Source organism: Camellia sinensis, chromosome 15 (assembly GCF_055761805.1).
Source record: "Camellia sinensis isolate YWXY chromosome 15, ASM5576180v1, whole genome shotgun sequence".
Classification (NCBI taxonomy): Eukaryota; Viridiplantae; Streptophyta; class Magnoliopsida; order Ericales; family Theaceae; genus Camellia; species Camellia sinensis.
Window position 1 is genome coordinate 121,615,093 of NC_138975.1, and position 25,739 is coordinate 121,640,831.

Genomic DNA, 25,739 nt, shown 5'->3' on the forward strand with positions numbered 1-25,739 from the left:
TATCTAATGATAGAAAAATTTCAAATTACAAGTATTCCAAGGTCTGGGCAATGCTTTGCCCTCATTATCCTCAAGCCAATAAGCTCCATTGCCTAATACTGAAGTAACTCTGTAGGGTCCTTCCCAATTTGGGCCAAGCTTGCCCTCCCTGGGATCCTTCTTGTTCCCGACGACTTTTCTTAGGACTAGGTCGCCAACTTGAAAATCTCTTGGATTAACCTTCTTGTTGTAAGCTCTGGCAAGCTGTTGCTGGTATACTGCGAGCTGAATTGCAGCTTTCCTCTTCGTTCTTCCAACAAATCCAAGTCTCGGGCTAAGAGTATGTCATTGGTGCCATTCTCTACTCCCTGGGTTCTGATCCCTGGGATGCCGATCTCTAATGGGATGACTGCTTCTGTGCCATAGGCCATGGCAAAGGGGGATTCTCCTGTTGATCTTCTCGGTGTAGTCCGATATGCCCAAAGTACGTTGGGCAACTCGTCCACCCACTTTCCTTTTGCTGCCTGCAGCCTCTTCTTTATTCCATCCAGGATTACTTTGTTGGATGCTTCTGCTTGCCCATTGCTTTGAGGAAAACTTGGTGTTGAGAAATAATTCTTGATCTTGAATTTTGCACAAAAGTTTTTGATAAGTTTGCTAAGTTTGCTGTCGAACTGTGTTCCGTTGTCGGCAACAATTGCTCTTGAAATCCCGAATCTGGTGATAATGTTTCTCCATATAAAATTCTTGACGTCCACATCTCGGATTTTGGCAAGAGGTTCTGCCTCTATCCATTTTGTAAAGTAGTCTGTTGCTACCAGTAAGTATTTTCTTTGCCCAGTTGCTTGGGGAAGTTGTCCAACCAGATCCATGCCCCATTGGGCAAACGGCCAAGGGCTGGATACTGGGTTTAGGTCGGCAGCTGGCTGATGTATCAAAGGTGCAAACCTTTGACATTGTTCACACTTCTTTACATAGGCTTCGGCATCCTTTTGCATGTAGGGCCACCAATACCCCTGGGTAATGGCCCTGTGGGCTAGCGATCTGCCCCCAGCATGGCTTCCACAAATTCCTTCATGAATCTCGTAAAGAAAATCTTCAACCTGCAAAGGGTGTACGCACCTTAAAAGTGGTCCAGTGAAGGACCTCCTGTAGAGATGGCCTTCCGCTGTTAGACTGAATCTGGCCGATTTCAGCCTAATTTTATGTGCTTCTTTATGGTCTTCTGGCAGTTTCCCCTCTTTTAGGAATGCAATGATTGCATCCATCCAACTTGGTCCAAAGCCCACGCACATTGCTTCTTGTTCGGTGCTCTGTTTATCTATGCTCGGGGCCGACATGTAGTCGATCATAATTGTCCTTGTTTTTCCAGTTTGAATTGAACTGGCCAGGTTGGCTAACGCGTCGGCGTGGGTGTTGTCATCTCGGCTAACTTGGAGTAATCTGCAGTTCTGGAATAGGGCTGCCAATCGGATGACTTCCTTTGCGTATGCCGACATTCTTTCGTCTCTGGCTGCAAATTCTCTTGTTGACTGGTTAACAATCAGTTGTGAATCACAAAAAACAATTACCTCGTCTGCCTCTGCTGCTGCTGCTAGCTTTAGCCCTGCAATTAATGCTTCATATTCTGCTTCATTGTTGGAGGCTTTGAACCCCAGACGGATGGACTGTTCCACAATTTCTCCATCTGGAGATATCAGCAGTACTCCTGCTCCTGCTCCCTGGCGGTTTGAACTTCCATCGACGAATAGTCTGAATGAATCGCCGATGTAGATGCTGCATGGTCTGAGCTTTTCTTTCTCTTGCTTTTTTGTCTTTGACTGGGATTCTTTTTGCTTGTTGGGGTGATGCTCATCTTGGCTCGACGGAGCCCGAGGTGTGATGGCTTCAGGTGTGAGTTCTGCGACGAAGTCGGCCAAAACTTGGCCCTTTATTGCTGTTCTCAGCCTAAATTCTAGGTCGAACTGGCCCAGTGTTACTGCCCATTTTGCTATCCTTCCTGTTAAGTCTCCTTGATGTAACAAGGACTTCAGTGGGTGCTCTGTTAGGACCACAATCTTGTGTGCCTGAAAGTAATGACTCAATTTTTTTGAAGCCATTACCAAGGCTAGCATTAATTTTTCCAGTGGTAGGTATCTTGTTTCTGCGTCAGCCAAAGTCTTACTTACATAATAGACAGCCTTCTGCTCCCCTTTTTCCTCTCGGATTAGCACTGCACTGACTGCGTGTTCAGAGACTGCTAAGTACAAAAACAATTCCTCCCCTGGAACTGGGTTAGAAAGGACCGGGGTTGTGGTCAAGTACTTTTTTAGGTCGGCTAAGGCAGCTTCACATTCTTCTGTCCATAGGAAGTCTGTGGCTTTTTTCACCAGGTTAAAGAAGGGTCTGCACTTGTCTGAGCTTCTGCTGATGAATCGGTTTAGGGCTGCGGCCCTTCCAGTGAGCACTTGAACTTGCTTTGCCGATGTCGGACTCTGTAGTTCCAGGATGGCCTTGATTTGGTCTGGGCTGGCCTCAATGCCCTTTCTTGTTACCAGATATCCTAGAAATTTACCTGACCCAACTCCGAAGGCACACTTCGAGGCGTTGAGTCGGAGCCGATATCTTTTGAGTATGTCAAAGACCTCTTTTAGGTCGGCAAGATGACCTCTTGATTCCTTGGTCTTTACGACCATGTCATCGATGTAAACTTCTACTGTTTTGCCAATCAGGTGTTTAAACATCTTTGTTACTAACCTCTGATAGGTTGCTCCTGCGTTTTTCAGCCCAAAATGCATTACCTTGTAACAGTACAGGCCTTTCGGGGTGATGAACGCGGTCTTCTCCTCATCTGGAGGGTACATAGCAATCTGGTGGTACCCTCTGTATGCATCTAAAAAACTCATCCTTTCATGTCCCGAAGTGGCGTCTACCAGTTGGTCGATTTTGGGCAGTGGAAAGCTGTCTTTGGGGCAAGCTTTGTTGAGGCTGGTGAAGTCTACACAAACCCTCCACTTGCCATTCTTCTTTTTTACTACTACTGTGTTGGACAGCCATGTTGGGTACTGAACTTCTCGGATGGCCCTGGCTTCAAGGAGTCTGTCTACCTCTTCCTCTACTGCTTCGACGTGCATCAACGTCGGCCTTCTGGCTCGTTGAATCACAGGCTTTGCCGATCTATCGACATTCAGACTGTGGCAAGTGACCCCGGGGTCAATGTCAGGCATTTCATAAGGTGTCCAGGCGAACGCCTCGATGTTTGTCCTTAAAAAATCTTTCAGTTCCTTTTCCTCTTCTCTAGCTAAGCCTGAGCCGAGAAGAAAAAATCGTTCTTCGTCGCCCTCCTGGACGAGGATTTTCTTTAGTGCCTCTTCGCTTTTCTCGGCTGGTTCTTTCCCGACGTCTTCTAGGACTTCTATGTCCTCATCTTCAACTTCTGCTTTCTTTGGCTCCCGTATACTACAGGTGGACTTTATTGCTGCCATGGAGCAATTTTTGGCTTGTAGTTGATCCCCTCTGACTTCTTCAATCCCATGCTCTGTTGGGAATCGGAGCAGTTGATGCAACGTCGAGGGAACTGCCCCCATTGCATGCAACCACGGTCTTCCCAAGATGACGTTGTATGGTGAGGGTGTGTCAATTACCAGGAATTCCGTCCTGATCTTTTTAGTGCCGGCTTGTACTTCTAAGCTTGTTGCACCCAGTGGCCATGTCGGTGTTCCATTAAAGCCGACCATCAGGCCGCTTGATTGTTCTAGGTCATCGGGGTGAAGGCCTAGCTCTTTGTAACATCTGACATACATGATGTCACAGGAGCTGCCTTGATCTATTAGGATGCGTTTTACTTGGCACTCCCCAACCTGGAGGGATTCTACCAAGGCATCATTATGTGGATGTTGGACCAGTTCTAGGTCGGCTTCAGTAAAGGCTATCATTGGCCCTTGGCATTCTTCTGGCCGATGTCTCTTTTCCCCGACTTGGTAGATATGCTGTAAATATCTTACCCTCTGGGTTTCTCCTCTGACTTCGTTTTTGTTGACCCTTGAGTGAATCACATTAACCACCCTCGGTTCTCCTGCTTGTGGTAGCTGTGCTAGGGGAGGGGGTGCTGCTGGTGCTTGAGGCAACCTTGCCTGTTCTTCCCTTGTTCTGGCCTCATCGACCAGGTCCCTCAGAAGGCCTTGTCTTACTAAGTCCTCCAAGTGTGCTTTTAAGGCTCTGCAACCTTGAGTTGGATGCCCTTCTTCATTGTGGTAGGCACAACGTCTACCAACGTTCCTTCCCATGAATTCCCCCGGTGCTCTTGCCGGAGCCCTGAAATAAGGTTGATTTCGAATCCGATCTAAGATTTTATGGATTGGGATCCGGAATACCGTTGTTACCGCCTGTTTATTCCTTAATTCTATTTCTTGTTTGGTCGGCCCATTGTTAACTCGGCCTCGCTTTGGCGAGCCGTTTCCCTTTTCTTGTTTTACCTCTTTGTTTCCCGATGTGTCTTCCTCGGCCCTGGCGTATTTCTCAATTCTTGCCATGAGTTCTTCCATGCTTTTTGGCAATGTTTTTGCCAAAGACTTCCGTAGTGGGCAGTCATCTTTCAGGCCGTTTTTGAAAGACACGACTGCTACTTCCTGGTTGCATGCGGGTATTCGGTTGAACACCTCGTAGTACCTCTTCGCATAGGCCCTAAGGCCTTCTTCCTTGGTGATTCTTAGAGCCATCAAAGCATCAACCCTCAGGGGTTGCAGCTTGTTGGTCACGAACCTGGCCACAAACATCTCGGCCAAGCCTTCCCATGTCTTTATGCTTCCTTTTGGTAACTTATGGAACCAATCAGATGCGATTTCCCCAAAGGATGAGGGGAATACCTTGCAGAGCAACGGCTCGTTCCCGCTATATAATGCCATTGAATTTAGGTATAGTCCAACATGAAAGTTTGGATCTGACTTACCATCATAGATTTGAAACCTCGGCATACTGAATCTCTTGGGCGGTTCGAATTTGTCCAGTTCCACCGAGAAAGCTGTCTTCGGTTTTATTGGGGAGTTTACCTCGGCTTCTGCATTCTGCTGCCTCCTTTTGAGGTAGTCCCTTAGGTCTTCTTTGCTCCTCCCTGGAGCTCGGCTGTCTTTGGATTTTAATCTTTTTGGCACACTGCTTTCGGCCTCGATGTGGGTCCGTTTGGGTCTTTCTTCATGGGTTGTGTCAAAGTGGAGTATTTTCCCCTGAACATGTCGATGTTCTTTGGGGTCTGGATTCTTCATGTGTTGCGTCCTTCGGGACTCTTCTTGCCTCGGCTTTTCCCGCCCGACTTCCCTGGAAGGCCAGTGAGAATGCCTTCCGCTCCTGGTATGCTGAGGGACCTCGGGGATTGTTTTTCTTCCACCCTTCTGGGTGTTGGTCGCTGGTATCGGCGTATCTTGCAGCGGGTATGGTGGCTGCATTACATTATTTTGCATCATGAAGTTGACGACTGACTGAAGGTCTGCCAACTTGTTTGCCAATTCTTTTACTTCCTCATCCCTCCGTAGGCACCTGTCCCTCTATACCTGGAGGTTATCTTCATTGTAGTACTTTCCTTGGTTTGTTCTTTTTGACGTGTCGCCTTCCAGGTTTACGTCGTTCTCTCTGTGACCCTGGTCACGGGCTTCTGTATTGTGGTTGTTTCCTTCAATGTCAAGATCAATTGGTCCGTTACTCCCAGAAGGAGCGTCATCCCCAATATTTTCCTGCTGTCCGTTACTGGCCATCTATTCTTCCTTCGTTCCCACAGACGGCGCCAAATTGTGTGGGTGAAAATCTGACCACACTGCCCGCTTAGTGATCAGCTGGTGAGCACAGGCAGAATAGATGGTTTCAGCAACCAGTAACAGAAAGAAAAGGCTCCGGCGGTGGTTCTTCCACCCGGGGGCACTCCGACGATCAAGTCAGTATATCTCTCAAAGATAAATCAAGTGTTAAACTGAATACTCAGAATATAAATTGCATACCTTAGACCCACGAGGGTGCCTCTCTTTTATAATATACCCAATCCAAGTCCCACTAGAAGTATGACTTCTATGAACTCCAATTTACTGTTTACTCTGGACTCTTTAAGAGATAAAGATAAACTCCCTAAGAGCTTTATCCTTATCTTGGTTAAGTCCCCTCCTTGCCTTAGGACTCTTGTCCCTTATCTCGGATTCCGATATCTTCGGAGATAACCTCGGCTTCTTCGAGATTATCTCGGCTTAACTACCAGGACACGTGGCACCTCGGCTGACACGTCGGCGTCACCATGCCACGTGCTGGTATTCAGAAAATACATCCCCACAGATAGGATTAGGGATACAAAAAAAAAAAATTAAAAAGGAAGAAATAAGAAATAAAGAAAAATGAAAATATTGGAGAAGAATAAGATAAATAAAAAATCAATAAAAAGAGATAATGAGTCTTCGATAATAAAAAGATTTTAAAATTTTAAAATTTAAAATAAAAACAATAGTAAGAGAAAAAAAATATTTCTTATTGGAGAAAAATAAGGATGAAAAATTAAACACATAACTCTGAGAGAGCAACATGTAAGAAATAGAATCTTAACTCTACTTAAGAATTGAGTATAGAGACTTTAAAATTTTTAGAAAACACATTATATTTACTTATATATATAGTATTGATATATACATAGGTAAAAAGATAGATATCAAATCTAATTTGAAAAATAAAGATAAAAGTAAAATAAACATCCTACAAAAAAAAGAAGAGAGAAATGTGGGAATTCGGTTGTTGATAATCAAAATTTTAAAAAGATAAAATATTTATGAGAGATTACGTATGAGTAAAAGATAATTCAATTTTGTTTGTTATATCAAAATAAAGGCATATATATTTTATTGAATAGTAGCAAAATAAATTTACTTTTTTAATAAAGTTGTAATAGAATAAAATATATTTAATTTTTAAATTGCATGCTTGATGATGATATTTTCAAAAAAAAAAAAAAAAAACATTGATAGAAAATTTTAAAATTGATGGTAGTCAATTGTTATCATTATAGCCTACAAAAAGAACTTTGGATAAAATCATGGATAGCCAATAAAAAATCAACACTTAGCATTAAATTTTGCAAAAATTAAAAAAATAAAAAATTCAAAGCAAAGTATTGGAATTCCTCTAATCATATAATTAGACATTTTAGTTAATTTTAAAATTTAAATGTTAAATCCAGTAAGATTATGCCATATGAGTTAATTCAAAATTTAGATAATACACTAATAGATTTGAACCATGTTTTTTAATATTATTAAAAAAAATTCAAAAATTTAAATTAGGTATGTTTAGATAGAATTTAAACATTTTAAAATTTTAAAATTAAATATTGTTAGATGTACCTATCACTTTAAGCCAAATATATTTTTATTTTTAAAAATTTTAAAATTGAGAAATTGTGTTTAAGGTTTTGAAGCTGTTTTTGTGTGTGTATTTAACTGGATGTATATTGCTTGTAGACGATTGAGAGAGCTTGAAGGAGCAAATGATCTGCTTGATTTCGAGAGTTTATCTGAAACTATTAATGGGTGTGATGGTGTGATAGATATGAGATAAAATAAAATAAATTAAATTCAAGATTTGATGAGTTTCAAATCTGATTAAATTGAAGAACAAACGCAATTCACAATTTTTTATTTTTTATTTTAAAAAAAAAAGCAAGCCCAAATCATGTAAAATATAATAATGAAAATGATGAAAAGATGTGTAAATGAATTGAAAAATATTAGGGAAAAAATATACACACATAAAAGTAATAAACATTGGAAAAATATATATAAAGTAGGAAATAATATTAGGATCATAAAAATGGAGAAAATGAAAAGATGTGTAGATGAATTGAAAAATATTAGAAAAAATATATATGCACACAAAGTAATAAATACTAAAAAAATACATAAAAAGTAAAAAATAATATTGCACTGACCTTGTAATGATTTTCACAGATAATCAAACTTGCAAAATATAACAATCGAGAAGATGAGTTATTTTGAGAAAAGATAGGTAGATGAGAGAATGATTGAATGTAATAATGGAGAAGATGAAAAGATATGTAGATAAACTGAAAAATATTGACAATATATATATATATATATACATACAAAAGTAATAAACACTAAAAAAATATATATAAAATAAGAAATAATATTAGGAGCATAAAAATGGAGAATATGAAAAGATGTGTAGATGAATTGAAAAATATTAAGAAAGAGAAATATATACACACAAAGTAACAAACACTAAAAAAATACATATAAAATAAGAAATAATATTACACTGACCTTGTAATAATTTTTTTTAGATCATCAAACTTGCAAAATGTAACAATGGAGAAGATGAGTTATTCTGAGAAATAAAATATGAATAGATGAGAAAATGATTGAATTTGATTGGAATAAATTGAATAGAGGTGTGTATGTGAAAGTTATAGGAGTTCCGTTTTTTTTTTTTTTTTATTAAATTGAGATTGAGAGTGAGATAGATATTATTGTAGGTGATGGATATGGATGAATATTTTATTATTTGGGAATAAATATTATTGTTGGTGATGGATATGGATGAATATTTTAATATTTTATATTTTATATAGGGAGAGAGAGTGTGAAAAGGCTTGAAGAGGGAAAAGAGAGGTGAAAGACAGTGTCACGTAATTTTTTTTTTCTTTCAAAATTATGAGAATTTAGGATTCAATGAAATTTTTTTACTTAACAACTACATTTGGTTATATATATAAATATAGATATAGATTCCAAGCCTTGAATTCATAGTGATCCAAAATCATATTCTGACTCCCATGAAAATTCAGGGAACAAATGCAAACTGACAAGCACATTTGAACAGAAGTCAAAATTGACAAGCATACTATACCCTACTTTATATTTTATTTGATCTTCATTTGCACATTATTCACATTTTATTATAATTTTTTTTTTAATCGAGCACATTCTAAGCCAGGAATGACAATGGCACCTTTAAACTCTACCATAAAGAAGCACACCGTGAATCAGTTCTGATTATGCAAAGAAAAGCGATGGCCAACCAAAGAAACAACGATAAATGAGAATAAACAAATGCAAACAATAAACAAAATAACACAAAATTATTTTTCACATTACTCACCACTTCCTTAGAAGATGGGACATCATCTGATGCTTTGTGCTTGGAATGATCACCATGCAGTCTAACACCTGATGTGTTTCTTCTGGTAAATGCTTCCACCGCACCTGAGAATCTATCCCGAATCTCTTGTCCCACTAAACTCATCACAGAGCAAGCATTTGAATCTATGAGATATTGAACAAATTTCTTTCTCCTATATTTAAAAAAGATACAAGCTGCACTGCAACACCCAAGAGTCTATCATAGTGACGTGTTTCTGAAAGTGCGTTTGTTATCAATTTCAAAAACTCTTTTCTTATCTGAAAACTCTCACAATCAAATCAGTGGCATCTATGAAAACATAGTTGTCAGAATCTTATGATTCACGATTCATGTATAGATCGATGCAAATGAATAGATAAATCTATTTTGTCGGAGATGAATGTTATCATTTGCAGTTCACTTCACAATTTATGATTTATACGACTATCGGGTCTTATAGATCTGAACCGTTTTACTACTTTTTTTTATTATTTTTCTGTTTTTTGTGGAAATGCCATAATACCACTTCTAAGTGTTTTATGTGATAACGACTAATACTCATGTGTAATTTATTATTCGTTTGATGATTACAGGATTTAATAGGAACTAGTCAGACTCATTATGTTCTTAACCCTTTCTCTTATTTTTTTTCCAGAGAAAAAAAGAAGTCAAAATAAATCTTCTATGGATGTTGTTGGTACCATAAATTTGCAATTTTTATTATTTATATAAATTGCAGAACACGTGGCATTCTCCTACTCGTTTGGAAGTTATGAATCATTAAACATATGTGAAAAAATAATGGAGAAATGTAGAAGATCATGGAGCATAATGTAGAAGAACATGGAGGACAAAGTGGAGAACATGAAGCATGAATTTGAGGTTAAAGGAAGTTACGAAGACATGGAGGGATATGTGGTATTTTGTGGGAATGAAGATGGAAGAGTGAATAGTTTTAGGTGGTTATTGGGTAGTTTTAGGTAATTTTTCCTACAAATGTTTACTTATAAATAGCCATTCATGGCTATATTGTAAAAGATCCAAAACTTAAATAAAAAATAATTGATTTCAATATTTCTTGTCATTTTCCTTATCTTAAGAGTAATTTAACATAGATTTATATTTCGAAGCATTTATTTTCAGCATTTTCTTCAAAGCATTTTATGCACTTTCTTTTCAAAGCATAAGAGTAGAGATAAGTAATTATTGGCTTCGTTTGGGAAGTGGCTATTTTTTAGGCTTTTTGGCTATTTAACTATTTTAGTAGGCTATTTTAGTTTTTATGTTTGGAAAGATATGATGAATTTTAATTTGAATTGTTGTATAGAAAAATGTGTTTGAAATGATGTTTAAATTAAAATGACAAATTTGTCCCTCACTTTATTTTTTTCGAAATTACTATGTAGGGGTAATATTGTAATTGCACCTGTTTGCAGCCTACACTGTTGGTGGCAATGTAGGCTACGTGCTGCAGCAGCCGAATCATTTGACTTTTTTTTTTTTTTTTTTTTTTTTTTTTTTTTTTTTTTTTTGTAAAAATCATGCACAGGTGAGTTTTTTGGCTATTTTCTTAAATGTGGCTAAAATAGCCTAACCCAAGCCTTCCCAAACACCCCCATTATTTTGATTGTTCACTCAATCATCTTTCTCCGTCCCTCATTCTTCTTTTAATTTTTTTGTTCTCTACACTTGGCAATTTTGAAGTTCTCTTTGTTGAGGCAAAAGAACCGTCAACGCAATCGCTTGATAATTAGCTTGAATTTAATCTGTAAGGGTTTTTCAATCTTTGCTGGCACGCTCGCATTTATGATATTTTCCTTCGTAGGAAAAATAAGCCAACATATGTTAAAGACTAAGATAACTTCAACCCATAAATTATCTATTGCTATTTTGGTAAAATAGTCATATTTTAATATGATATGGGTCAGAGCAATTGGAATCAACAGTCCTACAACATTTTTAAAATTTTTCTGAACAGCAAGTATAGAAGACACATTTTCAGGTGTGTTAGACCATCTCCAACGGTTCACCAAACTTGATATCAAATTTAAATTTGATGAAAAAGTTACTATTTGGTGCTCCAACGGTTGCACCAAATCGATATCAATATGAGATTTTACCAAACGATTCATCAAACTGAGGACAGGCTTCGCATTTCACCAAAACACTGTACATGACTATTAGGGGAGACGAACCGGTCGACCAGCCGGTTGACCAACTGGTTGTCCATGAAAAAGTTCAAACAGTTCAACATTTCTGGTTTAAACAATTCAAAAAAAAAAAAAAAATATAATTGGCTTACCGGTCGACCAGCCGGTCGACCAACCGGTTGTCTCGAAAAGAGTTCAAACAATTCAACATTTCTGGTTCAAACAATTCAAAAAAAAAAAAAATTCCGCTCTGGTCGACCAACCGGTTGTCCTGGGACAGATTTGGTGAAAGGTGAACCGTTGGAGCATCTGGTACCAAATTGGGAAAATGGTGATTTTTTTACTCAAATTTGGTGAAAAGTTTGGTGAACCGTTGGAGATGCTCTTATGTTTAAACTAGTGATGTCCACCGGCTCTCTCTTATTATTTTATCGACTTTAAGGTTTCTAGGTTCATTTTTCCAATGTCAAGAGGGAACATATTAAGGTTTGTAAAGAATCATATGGTTAGTAGGATTTAGGCCCATATCTCCTACATTGAGGGCAAATGTCTTTCCAATTATACAACATAACCATTTACTTATAAGAATACTGAAATAATGATTCTCTAGAATGTCTGGAAAGCTTGTTTCCATATGACATCTGTTTGTCCATTTTTCAATATAACTCCTTAAACATGATACCAAACAAGGCCCAACAGGAAATACTTTACGAGCTATAAGCTCAACCTAAAGATCAGAACTTCGTAAACACATGAAAACTTGATCAAGTCTGATAGTCAGTAGTTCAAACTTGACAATACTATCGGAAACCTTGCTTTGTCCGCGAAAATAAGCTACGCTACAAAAGCACCCACACCTATACGGCACAATCTCCGAGACAGACAACTTTTATACATGTGTGTATGGCCACCTTAGGTAGCATTTGCTAATGCTGCCAATTTTCTATTTTCTGTTTATAAAAAATAAGAAACATGATTTTGTTTCTTTTCTTGTTTGATAAACACATGTTTTCAAATCACAAAAAAAAAAAATAAGAAAGCATGTTTCATGAGTTTCTGGAAAGGGGAGGATGGCCAGAGGTGGTTGCCGAAGGGGGGGAGGGGGCTGGAGCCTGGAGGGAGGGGTGAACGGAGGTGGCTGTCAGGTTCCTAGACGGGCCTTTTTTCTTCTTTTTTCCCCAAACTGGAACAAGTCTAAAAATGGCAAGAATTTATTTAATGACAAAGCAGAATGACAAAAAAATATTCATGTAGCCGACCCCACCTTATTGGGACACAAGACTTAGTTTAGTTCGGTTTGGCACAAGTATGTAGATTGCACACCACTGGCATATCTTTTTCAATTGTTCTCTTTAACAAATTTGGAAATCAACTAATGGTTGTTGTCTATTCATTATGCATCCAATATATGTCAGATTGGAGACAGCTAATATCAAAAAAAACGTCAGCATCATATTGAAGAATAGACAGTCATGGGTGGAGCCACACGTGACAAAGCACAGCAAGTGAACCATCTAAAAGTTCTAAAAGAAATATGAAAAATAATTTAGAAAATAAGAAGTGATATGACACATGCATGGTAGTGCTCATGCTGATTAGAGTAGAACACACCTGAAGGCCTTTCCACTCTTTCACCAGATGGTCCAGCATTTAAAGCTGGTTTGGCCGCTGCTTGCTGAAGTAGACACGAGCAATAGACTTAATAAATAAACAGAATTTGAAGTCAAACATTACAACATACAAGCACTGACCCTTTGTGTTGAATTGGCACCAATCTGAGGATACTTCAAAATTGTTCAATCAAATACATAATCAAATTGATAGTCTGCACTAGTACATCAAGGAATTAAATTTTAGGACAACACTCTTGAAGAATATCAACAAATGAAACAACCGATACAATTCCTTGTTCGTGATGTATGAATTTTCCCCCTTGGTTTCAAAATTTCAATCCAATTTCCAATCCATTCAATTTAAAATGTTGGCAATCTGAATCCAACAAAATAATTGAAATGGCCTTCTTTTTCTTTTAGAAACAAAGCCCATTAATTATAAGGCACATAGTTTAAACTAAGTATTGAAATATTAGTTGGCAATTGATTTAGTAGCTTGCCTATGTTGATTCCTAAAACTGGCAAGACATCTGTGGCAATTGTTTATCAGTAAATCTCAACAATCCAAAATTTCAGTTCGCCTAATAATGAAAATAAGTGAGAGTTTTGCATGGATCTTAATGATGAGCCCAATGCATGCCCACTGAATTAACTTGTATAGAACTCTGAATTGGTAAAGTAGGAAAAAGGTTTTGAAATTTGAAAGCCAGAATCATTTTACTGCTTGTTGAATCAGCAACCCTTTTGATTTGTTAACCAGATCAATTTCCATTCTTTCACGACAGGCAAGTCAGGTTATCAGCTTGAACACTTGAAACTTAAAGACCCACATATGGCAACTGCTTTTTCTTTCCCGTCACCTTTAAAGGCTCAAATCCATCCAATTCAAATTTTGTTTCAGGGCATCGTTTCAGCGGTGTTTGTACTACCAATGTTGATCGGCAAGTCAAAGTACTACCACATTGTCCATTTTACCTAGTTATATATATATATATATATATTGTTGGTGAATTGGTTGTATCCATCGGAGTGCTCCACGGAAAGGTAGGTAATAAAAATTAGTTCCCAATAAATAACACTATGCAACAATATAGATTTTTTAGAGAGTGTCAAGACCCAATTGCAGATCTACTACTTTTGTCTTGTTGTCCAACTTTCCAGAACAAAAATTGATATTCATTCCACAAAATCTATGAGCAAATATATAGACATACACATACATATACATATATAAAAGTTGAACTTGAATAATAAAAAACGTAATCAATAAAGGGGAGAAGACAAAGACCCAGCTGTGGATAGTACACTGGTCCGAGCTCCTTAAGGGTGGTGTTTCCTTTGCTCTTCATTGAATTCTTTTAGACGTTTTTCACAGACGACACCAGTTGTGAGACCAGAAAAATCTTCTTACATGGATTATAGAAATCTAACAAAGAGATGAGCTTTGCCTTTGTAAATCTTCAAAGATGAACATAGTCGGGTCACCTAACCGGGATTGCTGGCGGGAGACACTCCGATGATAAAGTTAGTCACTGCATTAAGAGAAAGAAGATGAAGAAAATGAAGAGCGTTTTTACTCCTTGGGATTCCCTCCATTTATATAGATGAGAGATGTGATATTTATTTGGTGGGCTTGCTTGTTTGGGTAAGCCCATTGCCAGACCTTATTTGAGTTCGTCCCAATAAGTTGATATATATTTTTTTCGAACTCTCATACTAAGTATAATATGGAGATTCTAAATAAATTGAACATAAATTCCATACTTTAAACTTTAATTTTAACAATTAGAATTGATTTGCCTTTAGTCTCTTATTCTTCTTCCAATTTCCAACACAAATGTAAATTTCTTTTTCTAAGATGAGCTCTCCATCTCTCACTCAACTCTCTCTCTCTCTCTCTCTCTGTGTAAGCTCTCCAGCACACTCAGCAAACTTAACCCACTCTTGACTTAACAAAATCTCAGTACAATATACATGTACACACACCCTCGCTTCTTTGACTATGCAACACGTGCACACACACTACACAAGGGTACATTCCTCTACACATTACTTAACAATTAATCACATGAATAAAATTAGCTTACCTCTTAATTGCACAATTAGCTTGATTAAATCACACTTAACCACACTAGTCTTAATTAATCAATTCTCACATAACTCAATTAGTCTAATTAATCTCAATTAAATCCCAATTTATCATATTTAATTTTACCAATCTAAATCAAATTTTTAATTAAACTCTCAAAAGGCTCCCGATATTCAACTAAACTTATTAAGCTCATCAATTTTGATTTCTCAAATCATTTAAGTTTTCAATTTTTGATTTGAAGCAAAATTTCTATTAATAAATTACACATACAAATTAGACACATTACAAATAAATTTAATTCAAAATAATCACTATTCTCAATCTCATAACTTAATTAATTCCAATTAGGACTCAATTTAATCAAATTTTAATTTTACTAAACCGAATCGAATATTTACTTAAACTCTCATATGATTCAATATATGAAATTAAATTGATTCAACTTATCAATTATACTTTCTTAAACTATTTAGGCCTTTAATTTCTGATTCACAAATAAATCCTTAACAAAATCATATACGAATCAGACACAATAATGCTATTAAATTCCATAATCAACTAAAATTCAAATCTCCATCACGAATTAAGTGTAGAATAATAGGCATGGTGGGGTTGTTACATTACTACAACAAAAAAATATGAGAGAGAGGAGAGAGAAACCTTTACAAAATTGCATGGGATTGCATGGGAAGGATTCACATTTTGACAAGAGTTTCCTTGCAACCTAGAAAAGAAGAAGAAAGAACCCTAGGTTTCTCCTTTTCTACCTTAATATATTCTAATAGGTAGGAAAAAGGGAAAAAATAAACCTTCGCAAAATTGCTTGTGAAGGATCGACACTTACAACTGTTTCTTTACAGCCAAGAAAACAAACAAACAAGAAACTTATAGAAAGATGACATAGCTTCCTCATTTCCTACCTAACAACAACATTCCACAAAGGTGTGAAAAGCCACCACTACTGCTTAAACTTAGGGTTATGTTTGGATCATAAATTTAAGTAAGAATTTGAGGAAAGAAAGTAAAAAGAGACAAAAAATTTGTTTATATTTTTGTCACTTTCTATTTTTATTTTTTTCTTTTCTTTTTCCTCCACAAATTACTATTTAAATTTATGATTCAAACACAGTCTAAAATGTAGCAGGTAAGACATTAATATGCTTCATGGGGTTCACCACTTCAGTCCCACCGGCGTGCTTCACAAACTCCGCCGGAGAGAGAAAGTTGCCATGACAAACACAAACTATACTCACTTCTGCTTTCGTGTACCGGTACAAAAACCCTTCTATTTTCTTCCCATTGGGCCCGTCACCAGTAGTCGTTACGCTAGGCATTAGTCTCATCATTTCCGCCATCGTGATGTCTGGAATGCCATTGGATGAAACTTTAGCCTTCTTAGATGGTCTCTCATGCTCGGTTTTCGCATGTTCAACTGGTTTTCCATTTGATATTGTCCTGAAGGAGACCATAGAATCCTGGTGAGAATTAGCGGTATTGACTTGTTTTTTATTTATCATGTTTTCAAATATGACTGCCGGTGTGGAGCGATAGGCTGATTTTCCATTTTCCATCGTTCTGGAGGCGACTGGAGGGTGAGAAAGGGTAGGAACTTTATCAGCAGCTGAATTTTCAAGACCTGAAATGAATTTGTAGTTAATTGATAAAGTACTAATCGAAAGTAATCAATAATAAAAAGTTAAAACACAGGACTATTTTAAACTAACCATTTGATTGAGCTAAACTAAGGTTGTATTTGATTGGGAGATTTGGGAAGAGATTTGAAAAAGAAAAAGGAAAAGGTATGTAAAATGTGAATAAAATATACTTACATTTCACCTAATTTCACACACTTTTCCTTTTCCCTTTCCCTTTTGAAATTCCTCACTAAATCCCCTAACCAAACACTGTCTAAGTAAAATAGTAGGAAAATCTTCTATCAAATGTGAAAAAAAAAAGAAAAAAAAAGTGCATCCACTTACATTTGTTGTTGTTGATGTTAAATATCTGTATTAAGAAGATGGAAATTATGGGTTGCTTAAATTTTCTTCTTAATAGATGTAGGACTAGAATTGCGTTGTTGACAAACTCGTACTGTTGTTTTAAATTTTCTTCTTAATAGATGTAGGTCTAGAATTGTTTTGTTGATAAACTCGTACTGTTGTTTTTGTATGAGAATTGAACTTGAGAGAAATTATTGATTGCAACCCAAGACACAGAATGGAAACAACTCCAAACCGTTAAAGAAGGAAAACAAGAACATGGATAGAAAATTGCGGAAAAAGATATACCAAAACCACGATGACAAATTTGGGCCAAACTTTATATTAGAATTTTCCGTGGGACTACGAGATGATTTTCTTTCTCAATAACTAATTGAATTTAGTTTCTAAGTTTGGCTATTTTTATTTGCTACTTTCCAAACATATTTATGTTAGTTTGATATACATTGTTGGACACATTTCTTAACAGTTTAAGCTTTTGAGACAATTGGTGATCTAACATGGTATTGGAGCTCCGGTTCTAGGAGATATTTTTTTTTTATTTTCCCCCTCATCTAGTCGCCCATGTTATCTTTGTTATTGTGCACTATCTTGCCACTTGTGAGATGGGATCGCACATGAGGGAAAAGTGGGGATAGATGGTGATCTAACAATTTCAAATCTAGTATTTAACTAAGTGGAAATGGAAGTGCCTACATCTTTCATATTGACCAATTGGCATGCTAGATGGACAATCACAAACCAAACATGCTTGAGGCGGCACTAGAAATTTCATGTCTGTTTGCTACATCTTTCTCCTCTTAGTTCTTTTTATTTCATTACATTTACGAGCAAACCTATAATTCAATATTCTTAGAATCTAATACAAAATCAAATTCGCTTCCTTTTTTAAAATCAATAGGAAGAAATGAGAAAAAGGTGCATAGTGCAACAGTAAGACTCGAATCTAATGAACAACAAATTCAATCTAGCAATGCTAAATTCTACATCATTCTAGCAATAAGGCATACATATCAAATAATTTAAAAAACATGAAATCAAACTAGAATAACTAAATAGATGAACAAAAACACAAAATTATTACTAAATATTAATAAATAAATAGAGTTGTTAAAACACAAATTTCACCTTGAATTGTTAGTTTGGGAGATGGAGTGGTATTGGCATTGGATTTGAGTTTCTCAATGGCTCGACACAACGCGGTATTATTCGAAGCCGATTCAACGGCCCAATTGGAGAATTGAGCCTCCGCCGGAGCTTTCTCTTCCTCAGAACCACCTCCCCTGCTATGGCGGTGCTTCTCCACCAGTCTCTTCTTGGCAGCCATTCTCTTCATGGCCTGAAACTCCTTCAACTTCCTCACCTCTTGCTCTGCCTCCGTCGGCATCGATGCCGATCTCGAGAGGGAGAGAAACCCTCTACCCTCATTCTCAAACAGAGCATTCAAGTCATGGTTCAGTGAAGCTGATCGAATTAGTGGGTTTTCTTTGGGGATTTCTTGGGTGTAACAACCACCCAAAGAGAGTCCTAAATTGAGGTCCAATTGAACTGAATCTGAAGATTTGGAGGTTTGAAGTGTGGATTTTTGGAAAAAGTTTCTGGCTTTAGAAACCCAATCTCTGTTTGCTTCTTCACCCATTAAACTACAAACAAAGTAAACATCAGCACTTCACATACATACATACATATATATATAGACGTAGAAATCACAGTTCTTCTCTCTGTGTTTCTTCAATTTTTTATTTTTTATTTTTTACCTGAAATCAAAAGGTAAGCCAATATTTTTATGAGCTTATGTGGTTATGTAAACCACAATATTTAAAGAAGATATCATGAACAGAGCATAACTATTCTGGGGTCCATAGACCCAGCATAAAAATGGAAAAAAAAAATAGAGAGACAAAGACAGAGAGGGGTCCAGATGAGCTTACAATTTTGAAACTGACTTGAACAACGATTGTCAGAGAATCTCAGGAGAAGAATTCCGGCGACAGGTCTCGCCGGAGACACAGAAGCTGAGATAGAGAGAGAGAGAGAGAGAGAGAGAGAGAGAGAAATTTTATTTAAATCAAAAGGGTGAGCGAGATATAAACTTATCGAGTATTTTTAGTTTTTAATTTATTTTATCACATCTTTAATTATATATATATATATATATTTTTTAAATTAATTTTTCAAAACAAATCAGAATATGTAATAAATTATTTAAATTTGATTTTAAAATGTAATAAATTTTAAAAAATATATAATTTTAATTTTAATTAATTTTAACTAAATTTTTAATTAGTCAAACACAAGTCAAGTTCAAATAATTTAATTCGTTTAACAATTTTATTTATTTTACATTTTATATCTAATATCATTATACTAATAATTTTCTTGAGGCCTCATTTGAGAACATATTTTTTTAGTAATTTTTTAGTTTTTTGACTAAAATATGATGTAAAAAAATTAATATGTTTGGGATTATTTTTTAACTTTTTACGAAAAGATGTGTAAAAAGTAGAGAGAAAAAGGACAAAAAAAAATGATCTAAATTTATTTATGATTTTAATCGAGTCCGAATCTAAAAAAGGATCCCTCACTAATATATATATTTACATTAAAAATTAAATTTATATGATTTAAATATCAGAGATTTTTTTCTTTATTTTATTTTATTTTATTTTATTTTGTACAATACAATAGGATGTTGTCAGGTTAGTAATATCACCCATTTGTTTTGGGAGATAGAGGTGAAGTTGGGATTGAGATGGAGGTAAAACTCACTGTATGTTGTGTTTGTTTTGGCATATGGAGAAGCGATTTATAATCTCATGAGATTAGGATGAGCCTTGGTGTTGGGATTGAGATGAAAAATGTGAAGATAGTATTAGGAAATTAGTCCTATGGAATTAGAATTTTTTATTTTTTATTTTTTATTTACATATTGGGCATTTTTTTAAACATTAATATTTAATATTTTTGTAATTTTTTGTTAAGTAAAAATCATAATTTTATTTATTTTAATAATTTATATTTCTTTTATAGGGTAATAATTTAACAAACCTCATATTAACAATTACCAACAAAACAAATATAATTTTACTTAATTCCTTCACTAGCAAAAGACAACAGCCAAGGCCAACTGCCCTGCTCTAATATTTGAAATTAAAATAACATAATTAATATATTTTAAAATCAAAAATATAATTACAAAAACAACCCTGGTTGGTAGCTCGAAATTCGTGGGTCGAATTTGGCTCGACACCAAAACGACGTCGTTTTGGTGTCTGTTTTTTTTTTTTTTTCCTGTGTTTAATCAAAAACGAAGAAGAAGAAGAAGAGAAGGGAGAAGAAGAAAGGAAGGGAGGAGGAGGGAAGAGGAAGAGGACTGGAGGGGCCCAAATATTAAGGCTGGAGGCGGAGGCGACGAGCTACGAAGCTGCGACGAGGACAGCGGGTGGAGGCGACGAGCTCCTCACGACGGAGGCACAGGAGGGCTGCGACCAGGACGGCGAGGCGACGGCGTCGACAGAACCAGCACCCGCTGTCTCCCTCTCTTCTCCTTCTCCTCTCTTCTCTCCCTCTTCGAATTCGACCCAAATTCGACTCACGAATTTCGAGCACCCACCTATTTTTCTTACAAAAATATATATGTATATAATTAACCCTAATAATAAAAGGTGATAGATTAGATATTAGGATTTGATCCAATATTCTAATAATAGTTTCATATTTTTTTTTATTATTTTACAATTTATCTCTAAATTCAAAAGGAGCAATGGTAGAGGGTCACAAAAAAGTGTAGTTCAAATGGCTTAAAATTATTAAAATGACATCGTTTTAAACGTAAAACGACACAAAACGATATTATTTTGACAATTTTAAACCATTTAAACTATACTTTTTGCGACAGTCAAACATTTTTCATTCAAAAGCTATGTAGTGCACAGTGGAGAGACATTGGGAAACAGATCATGGACGGTTACGACTTTAGATTGACTCCATTTTTTTCCTTTTGCACAGATGGTGCCCTTCAGTTACTTTACTCCTTGGGATGGGTCATGTAATTTTTACATAAAAGCAAGGGCATTTTAGATAATTAGATTGTTGTTCAGCTTGCTAGTTGCAAGAATGCGAAGAATCTGCTCTCGCTAAGACACGTGTCGAGACAGAGTGACACGTGACATCAGATTAATTCAGTACAACCTACGACTAGTTTCCAAAAGTACAGTACAAATAAAATTATTAAGAATTAAAACATTGGAGAAAATTATGGTGGTGTGTGGGAAGTTTAGTGTGTTGGGGTTTTTTTGATTTTTTATATTAAAATATAAATTTTTTATAAAATAAAAATAATAAATTTAAATAAAATATCACATCTAATTTTATAATTATTTTATTTTTTTCTCACAAATATCACATCTAATCATAAAAAAATCTAACTATTTTTCAAAACACTAAAAATTTTTCATCTAATAATATCTTATAAGGTGGTGTTTGGCAAGTTGGGTTGGGGCTAAAATAGCCACAAAAGACAAAACAGGCTATTTTAGCCACAACAAACAAAACATCACATCCAACCCATAATCATTACACTCTTCTCTCACAAAAAAAAATCAAAAAAACCAAAAAGTCAAAAAACCCTTCCCAAACCAAACTTTTTAGCCCAGGCTAAAATAGCCAAAAAAGTAAAAAAGCTAAAAAGTCGACCCACTCCCCAAACGGAGGCTAAAAAAATTGACATAAAACCACTATAAATAAGCAGAATAGTTGATAAATTATTAAATTATAGATGAATTTTTTTTTGTAAAACAACTCTGACACACATAGTGATGACTGGCAACTTGCTTCATTTTTTTTGTATGAAGAATTTGGACCATGTATATAGAGGATTTGCACTATATATACACAGTAAAATTATATCATTATGAAAATATAAATAATTCTTTACTGTTTCGTTGATTTACAATTTTTTTTAAAAATAAATTTATTTTTGTTTATATATATAAATTTTTATTTTTAATGTCTTTTTAAAGTAACTAAGGACTCGTTTGATAACCTTTAATTTTAGTTATCAAAAAATCACTATAAATTATCGCATTACTCTTTTTATTTTTTTACACATCTTTTTATAAAAATTTAAAAAAGTTACTAAAATATTCTGTTCCCAAACGAGACCTAGACCTTTGTTTGGAAAAAAAAATAATTTAGCTTGACCTTTTGACTAATTTAGCATGGCTAAATTAGCTCTATTTGACAAGAAGTTTTGATTTTTTTGGTTTAGATGTGATGACTATGAGAAGAAAAAAAAAATGATTATGATTTGAATATGACATTTTATCTTATTAACTAAATTAGTCTATTTTATATTTTTTTGCTAATTTAGGCTCTTTAGTCCTTCCCAAACAAGGTCTAAAATACATTTATTTTGACCATAAATGAGTTAAATGAACTAAGTTTTTTTATTCAAATATTTTTTTCTTAATAAATTAGTTTGGTTAACTATAACCAAAAAGTCTAAATTCAAAATTATTTGAGAATAATAATTGATACGATGGTTCTATATTTTAGGTTTTGTTTGGCATGTGTTAAAATAGTATACATTATTTTAACACATTATCTTATTTGGTTGCAATTATTTTATTTCGGTCGAATCATCTCTATACTGCATTACTTCAAATTTAACTTATATTTCACATTTTTTCGTAAAAAATTAAAAAATATACTAATTTAATACTTCTCTCAAACAACCCCTAGTATCAAATTTTAATTGTAAATAAGGTTAATTACATCAGCCCCCTCAACTATTAGTATCCTACATCTATAAATTTATATATTTTGGCCATTTAATTATGAAAATATATCAATGTCACTCTCTCCAAATCACTTCTTGGAATGCATTACGAAAGTATTAGTATAAAAGTTAAAGTGTAAAATTCATTATTTTATATTTTCAACCGCGCTACATACCCCCAGTGGGGGTTGCGCCCTCAGTGACGTGGCGCGCCCCCACTGGCTGAAAACTTAAAAAAAAAAAAAAAAAAAAAATAGTTTTTTTTTTTTGACCAATCCGAGGCCGACACCTCACTGGAGGTCGACCCCCAGTGGGGGCAGGAAGCATTAATCTTATATTTTAATGATACATAAGATCAGATGATAAATTTTGATTATTTTTCCTTATTTTCTGTTTATTTGTTGAATTGATTTTTATTTTTTATTTATTAGGGTTAGTCTGGCCATTTAATTATGAAAATATATCAATGTCACTCTCTCCAAATCACTTCTTGGAATGCATTACGAAAGTATTAGTATAAAAGTTAAAGTGTAAAATTCATTATTTTATATTTTAATGATACATAAGATCATATGATAAATTTTGATTATTTTTCCTTATTTTCTGTTTATTTGTTGAATTGATTTTTATTTTTTATTTATTAGGGTTAGTCTGGCATCTACTAAATAATACAAAAAGCCAAAAAGTCATTATCCTATTTAAGTCGCATCATCTTATTTAAATCACATCACCCCTCTAACACATCACATCAAACCCAACCCATATAAGCCAATAAGTCAAAAAGTATACTTTTTTAAAACATCTCAAACCAACCAATGGTGGACAAATATTAGATTGAACTCGAGTGGGTCAGGTTAACACTATATAATAAAAGTATATGTGTTATCTCAAGTTTGACTTGATCCAACTCAATATCAAGCCTAATTTAATCATCGCAAGTTTGGTTTTCAAAAAATATTTGAATCTCAAGCCCGCTTACTTAAATCAATGGATATGAACTTTTTTTTTTCCGTCTGTTAAATTATTTAAACCTTTTTAATAATTATTTAAATTTAAAATATTAATAAAATTCAATTATAAAATAAATATAATTTAATTTAAATTTTAAAAAGAAGTATATATATATTATTTTTAAATTTTATTTTGTAACTAAATAATATAAAAATTAGTATTAATATTTTCTAAACGAATTGGTTGAACTGGATTAAGCTAAAACACATTATCTCAAACTCAATTAAAAAATTAAATAGGTTCAAAAACATTATCTAACCTGGTCTTATGAATTAAATATAGTTTTTCAAATTATAAAAATATCAAGTTGGACTATTGGACCAATAGCCACAACTAATTTCTAGGCATGTGTTAACAGTAAATTTTATTTTATTTTATTGATGTAAGGCTTTTAATTTAAAGTCTTACATATTTTAAAATTAAGTTTTACAATATTTTTTAAAAAATATTTGCCTAAAGTGTGATGTTATTGGGGGTAATGATTCTCTCGTGTGATGTGATGCATCACGACGGCAATGGTTAGCTATTGTGGACTCGGGTACTGCCGTGGTGTTTGGGTAGAGATTTTTTAAAATTTTTTTTAATAATTTAAATTATTTATTTTATAAAATTTATAAAATATATTATTTATATGAAAATTATATTAATTAAAACAGTTTCATTACAAGTATTGTTAACTTTTTAAAGAAAAATATTAAGAATTTTAAATATTTTATTAATATTTTTATCAAATATTTTATATGAATGCAAAATTTACATAAAATTCACATAATATGAATATAGAACTGGAGTAGGTTTAATTAAAACCGGTTCAATTGTTGCAGGGGGTTTTGGTTCGAGTTTGCAGCTTTTCTTAACATGGGATACCATTTCTTCAATACGTGTAAGCTGCTTACCTGCTGTTTGACAGAAAAGGTTGGTATAATTATTTTGTTTTAAAACAGGAATTATATCTTGAATATGAACTGGATCTTTGTATTGGCTCCTATGAGGCATATCTGTATAAGCTGCAATTGTCGGTTGAAAATTGTTCTGGATCTCAAGAATCTCGTGGGGAGACAGAGTATCAAAAGATTCTGTATGAGGAGGATCACTGGAGAGTACATTCACCTGGGATGTACTTGTCGGAGGTGGTTCACTTATATGTAAATTTTTAATACGGGAAAGAAGAGTATCCATGAATTCAGTTTCTTCTTTAGATTTTAATTTAAAATCTTTTAGAACTGGAGTAGGTTTAATTAAAACCGGTTCAATCGTTGCAGGGGGTTTTGGTTCGAGTTTGCAGCTTTTCTTAACATGGGATACCATTTCTTCAATACGTGTAAGCTGCTTACCTGATGTTTGACAGAAAAGGTTGGTATAATTATTTTGTTTTAAAACAGGAATTATATCTTGAATATGAACTGGATCTTTGTATTGGCTCCTATGAGGCATATCTGTATAAGCTGCAATTGTCATTGATTTAGTGTTTGTTCGTGTAGGTTGAAGTTCTAAGGTTTGGGTAGGAGGATGGATAGTATAAATCTCTCTTCCATCGGTGGTTACCCATTTTTGCTGAATCCCTTCTAAAACATTGAGTTGAGAAGCTGGAGGGAAAATATTCTGAACATACCATAGAGGGAAAGGGAATAAAACTTGAATTTCCTCAAGGTAAGAATAATACTGAATTTTATACTCCTGTATTTGTTTTTTACTATGAACAGTAAAATACCATTTTCTAAATTCTGCATATTTTTCCTGAAACAGATTCTGATTGAGAATCTTGCGGTTTTCACTTCCTGGTGTAAAATCCATCTAAAGTCTGAAATCCATATCACTGGCTGTAGGGCTATACTGGCCTTTACTGGATGTTCTTGGATTAGGATAAATGTTTGGAGGTATTGGTAGATCATAAACTCCATGGGGTATGTGCTGATTAGAATACTGGACACCTCTGACTATGGGATCTTGGTCAGATGAGGCATCAGTTTC

At 34.8% G+C, this 25,739-nt stretch overlaps 1 protein-coding gene across 1 annotated transcript; it reads right to left on the bottom strand.

Annotated features, from left to right (window-relative positions):
• Nucleotides 1–15,514: 15,514 nt before the first annotated feature.
• On the bottom strand, nt 15,515–19,104 carry LOC114320015 (ninja-family protein AFP3). The gene is made up of 3 exons (XM_028267104.2): nt 18,910–19,104; nt 18,107–18,621; nt 15,515–16,614 (listed from the first exon to the last, which is right to left on the bottom strand). The coding sequence occupies exons 2-3, from the start codon at nt 18,615–18,617 to the stop codon at nt 16,109–16,111; spliced, it is 1,017 nt and encodes a 338-aa protein (XP_028122905.2). The 5' UTR covers nt 18,618–18,621; nt 18,910–19,104; the 3' UTR covers nt 15,515–16,108.
• Between the last annotated feature and the right edge of the window lie 6,635 nt (nt 19,105–25,739).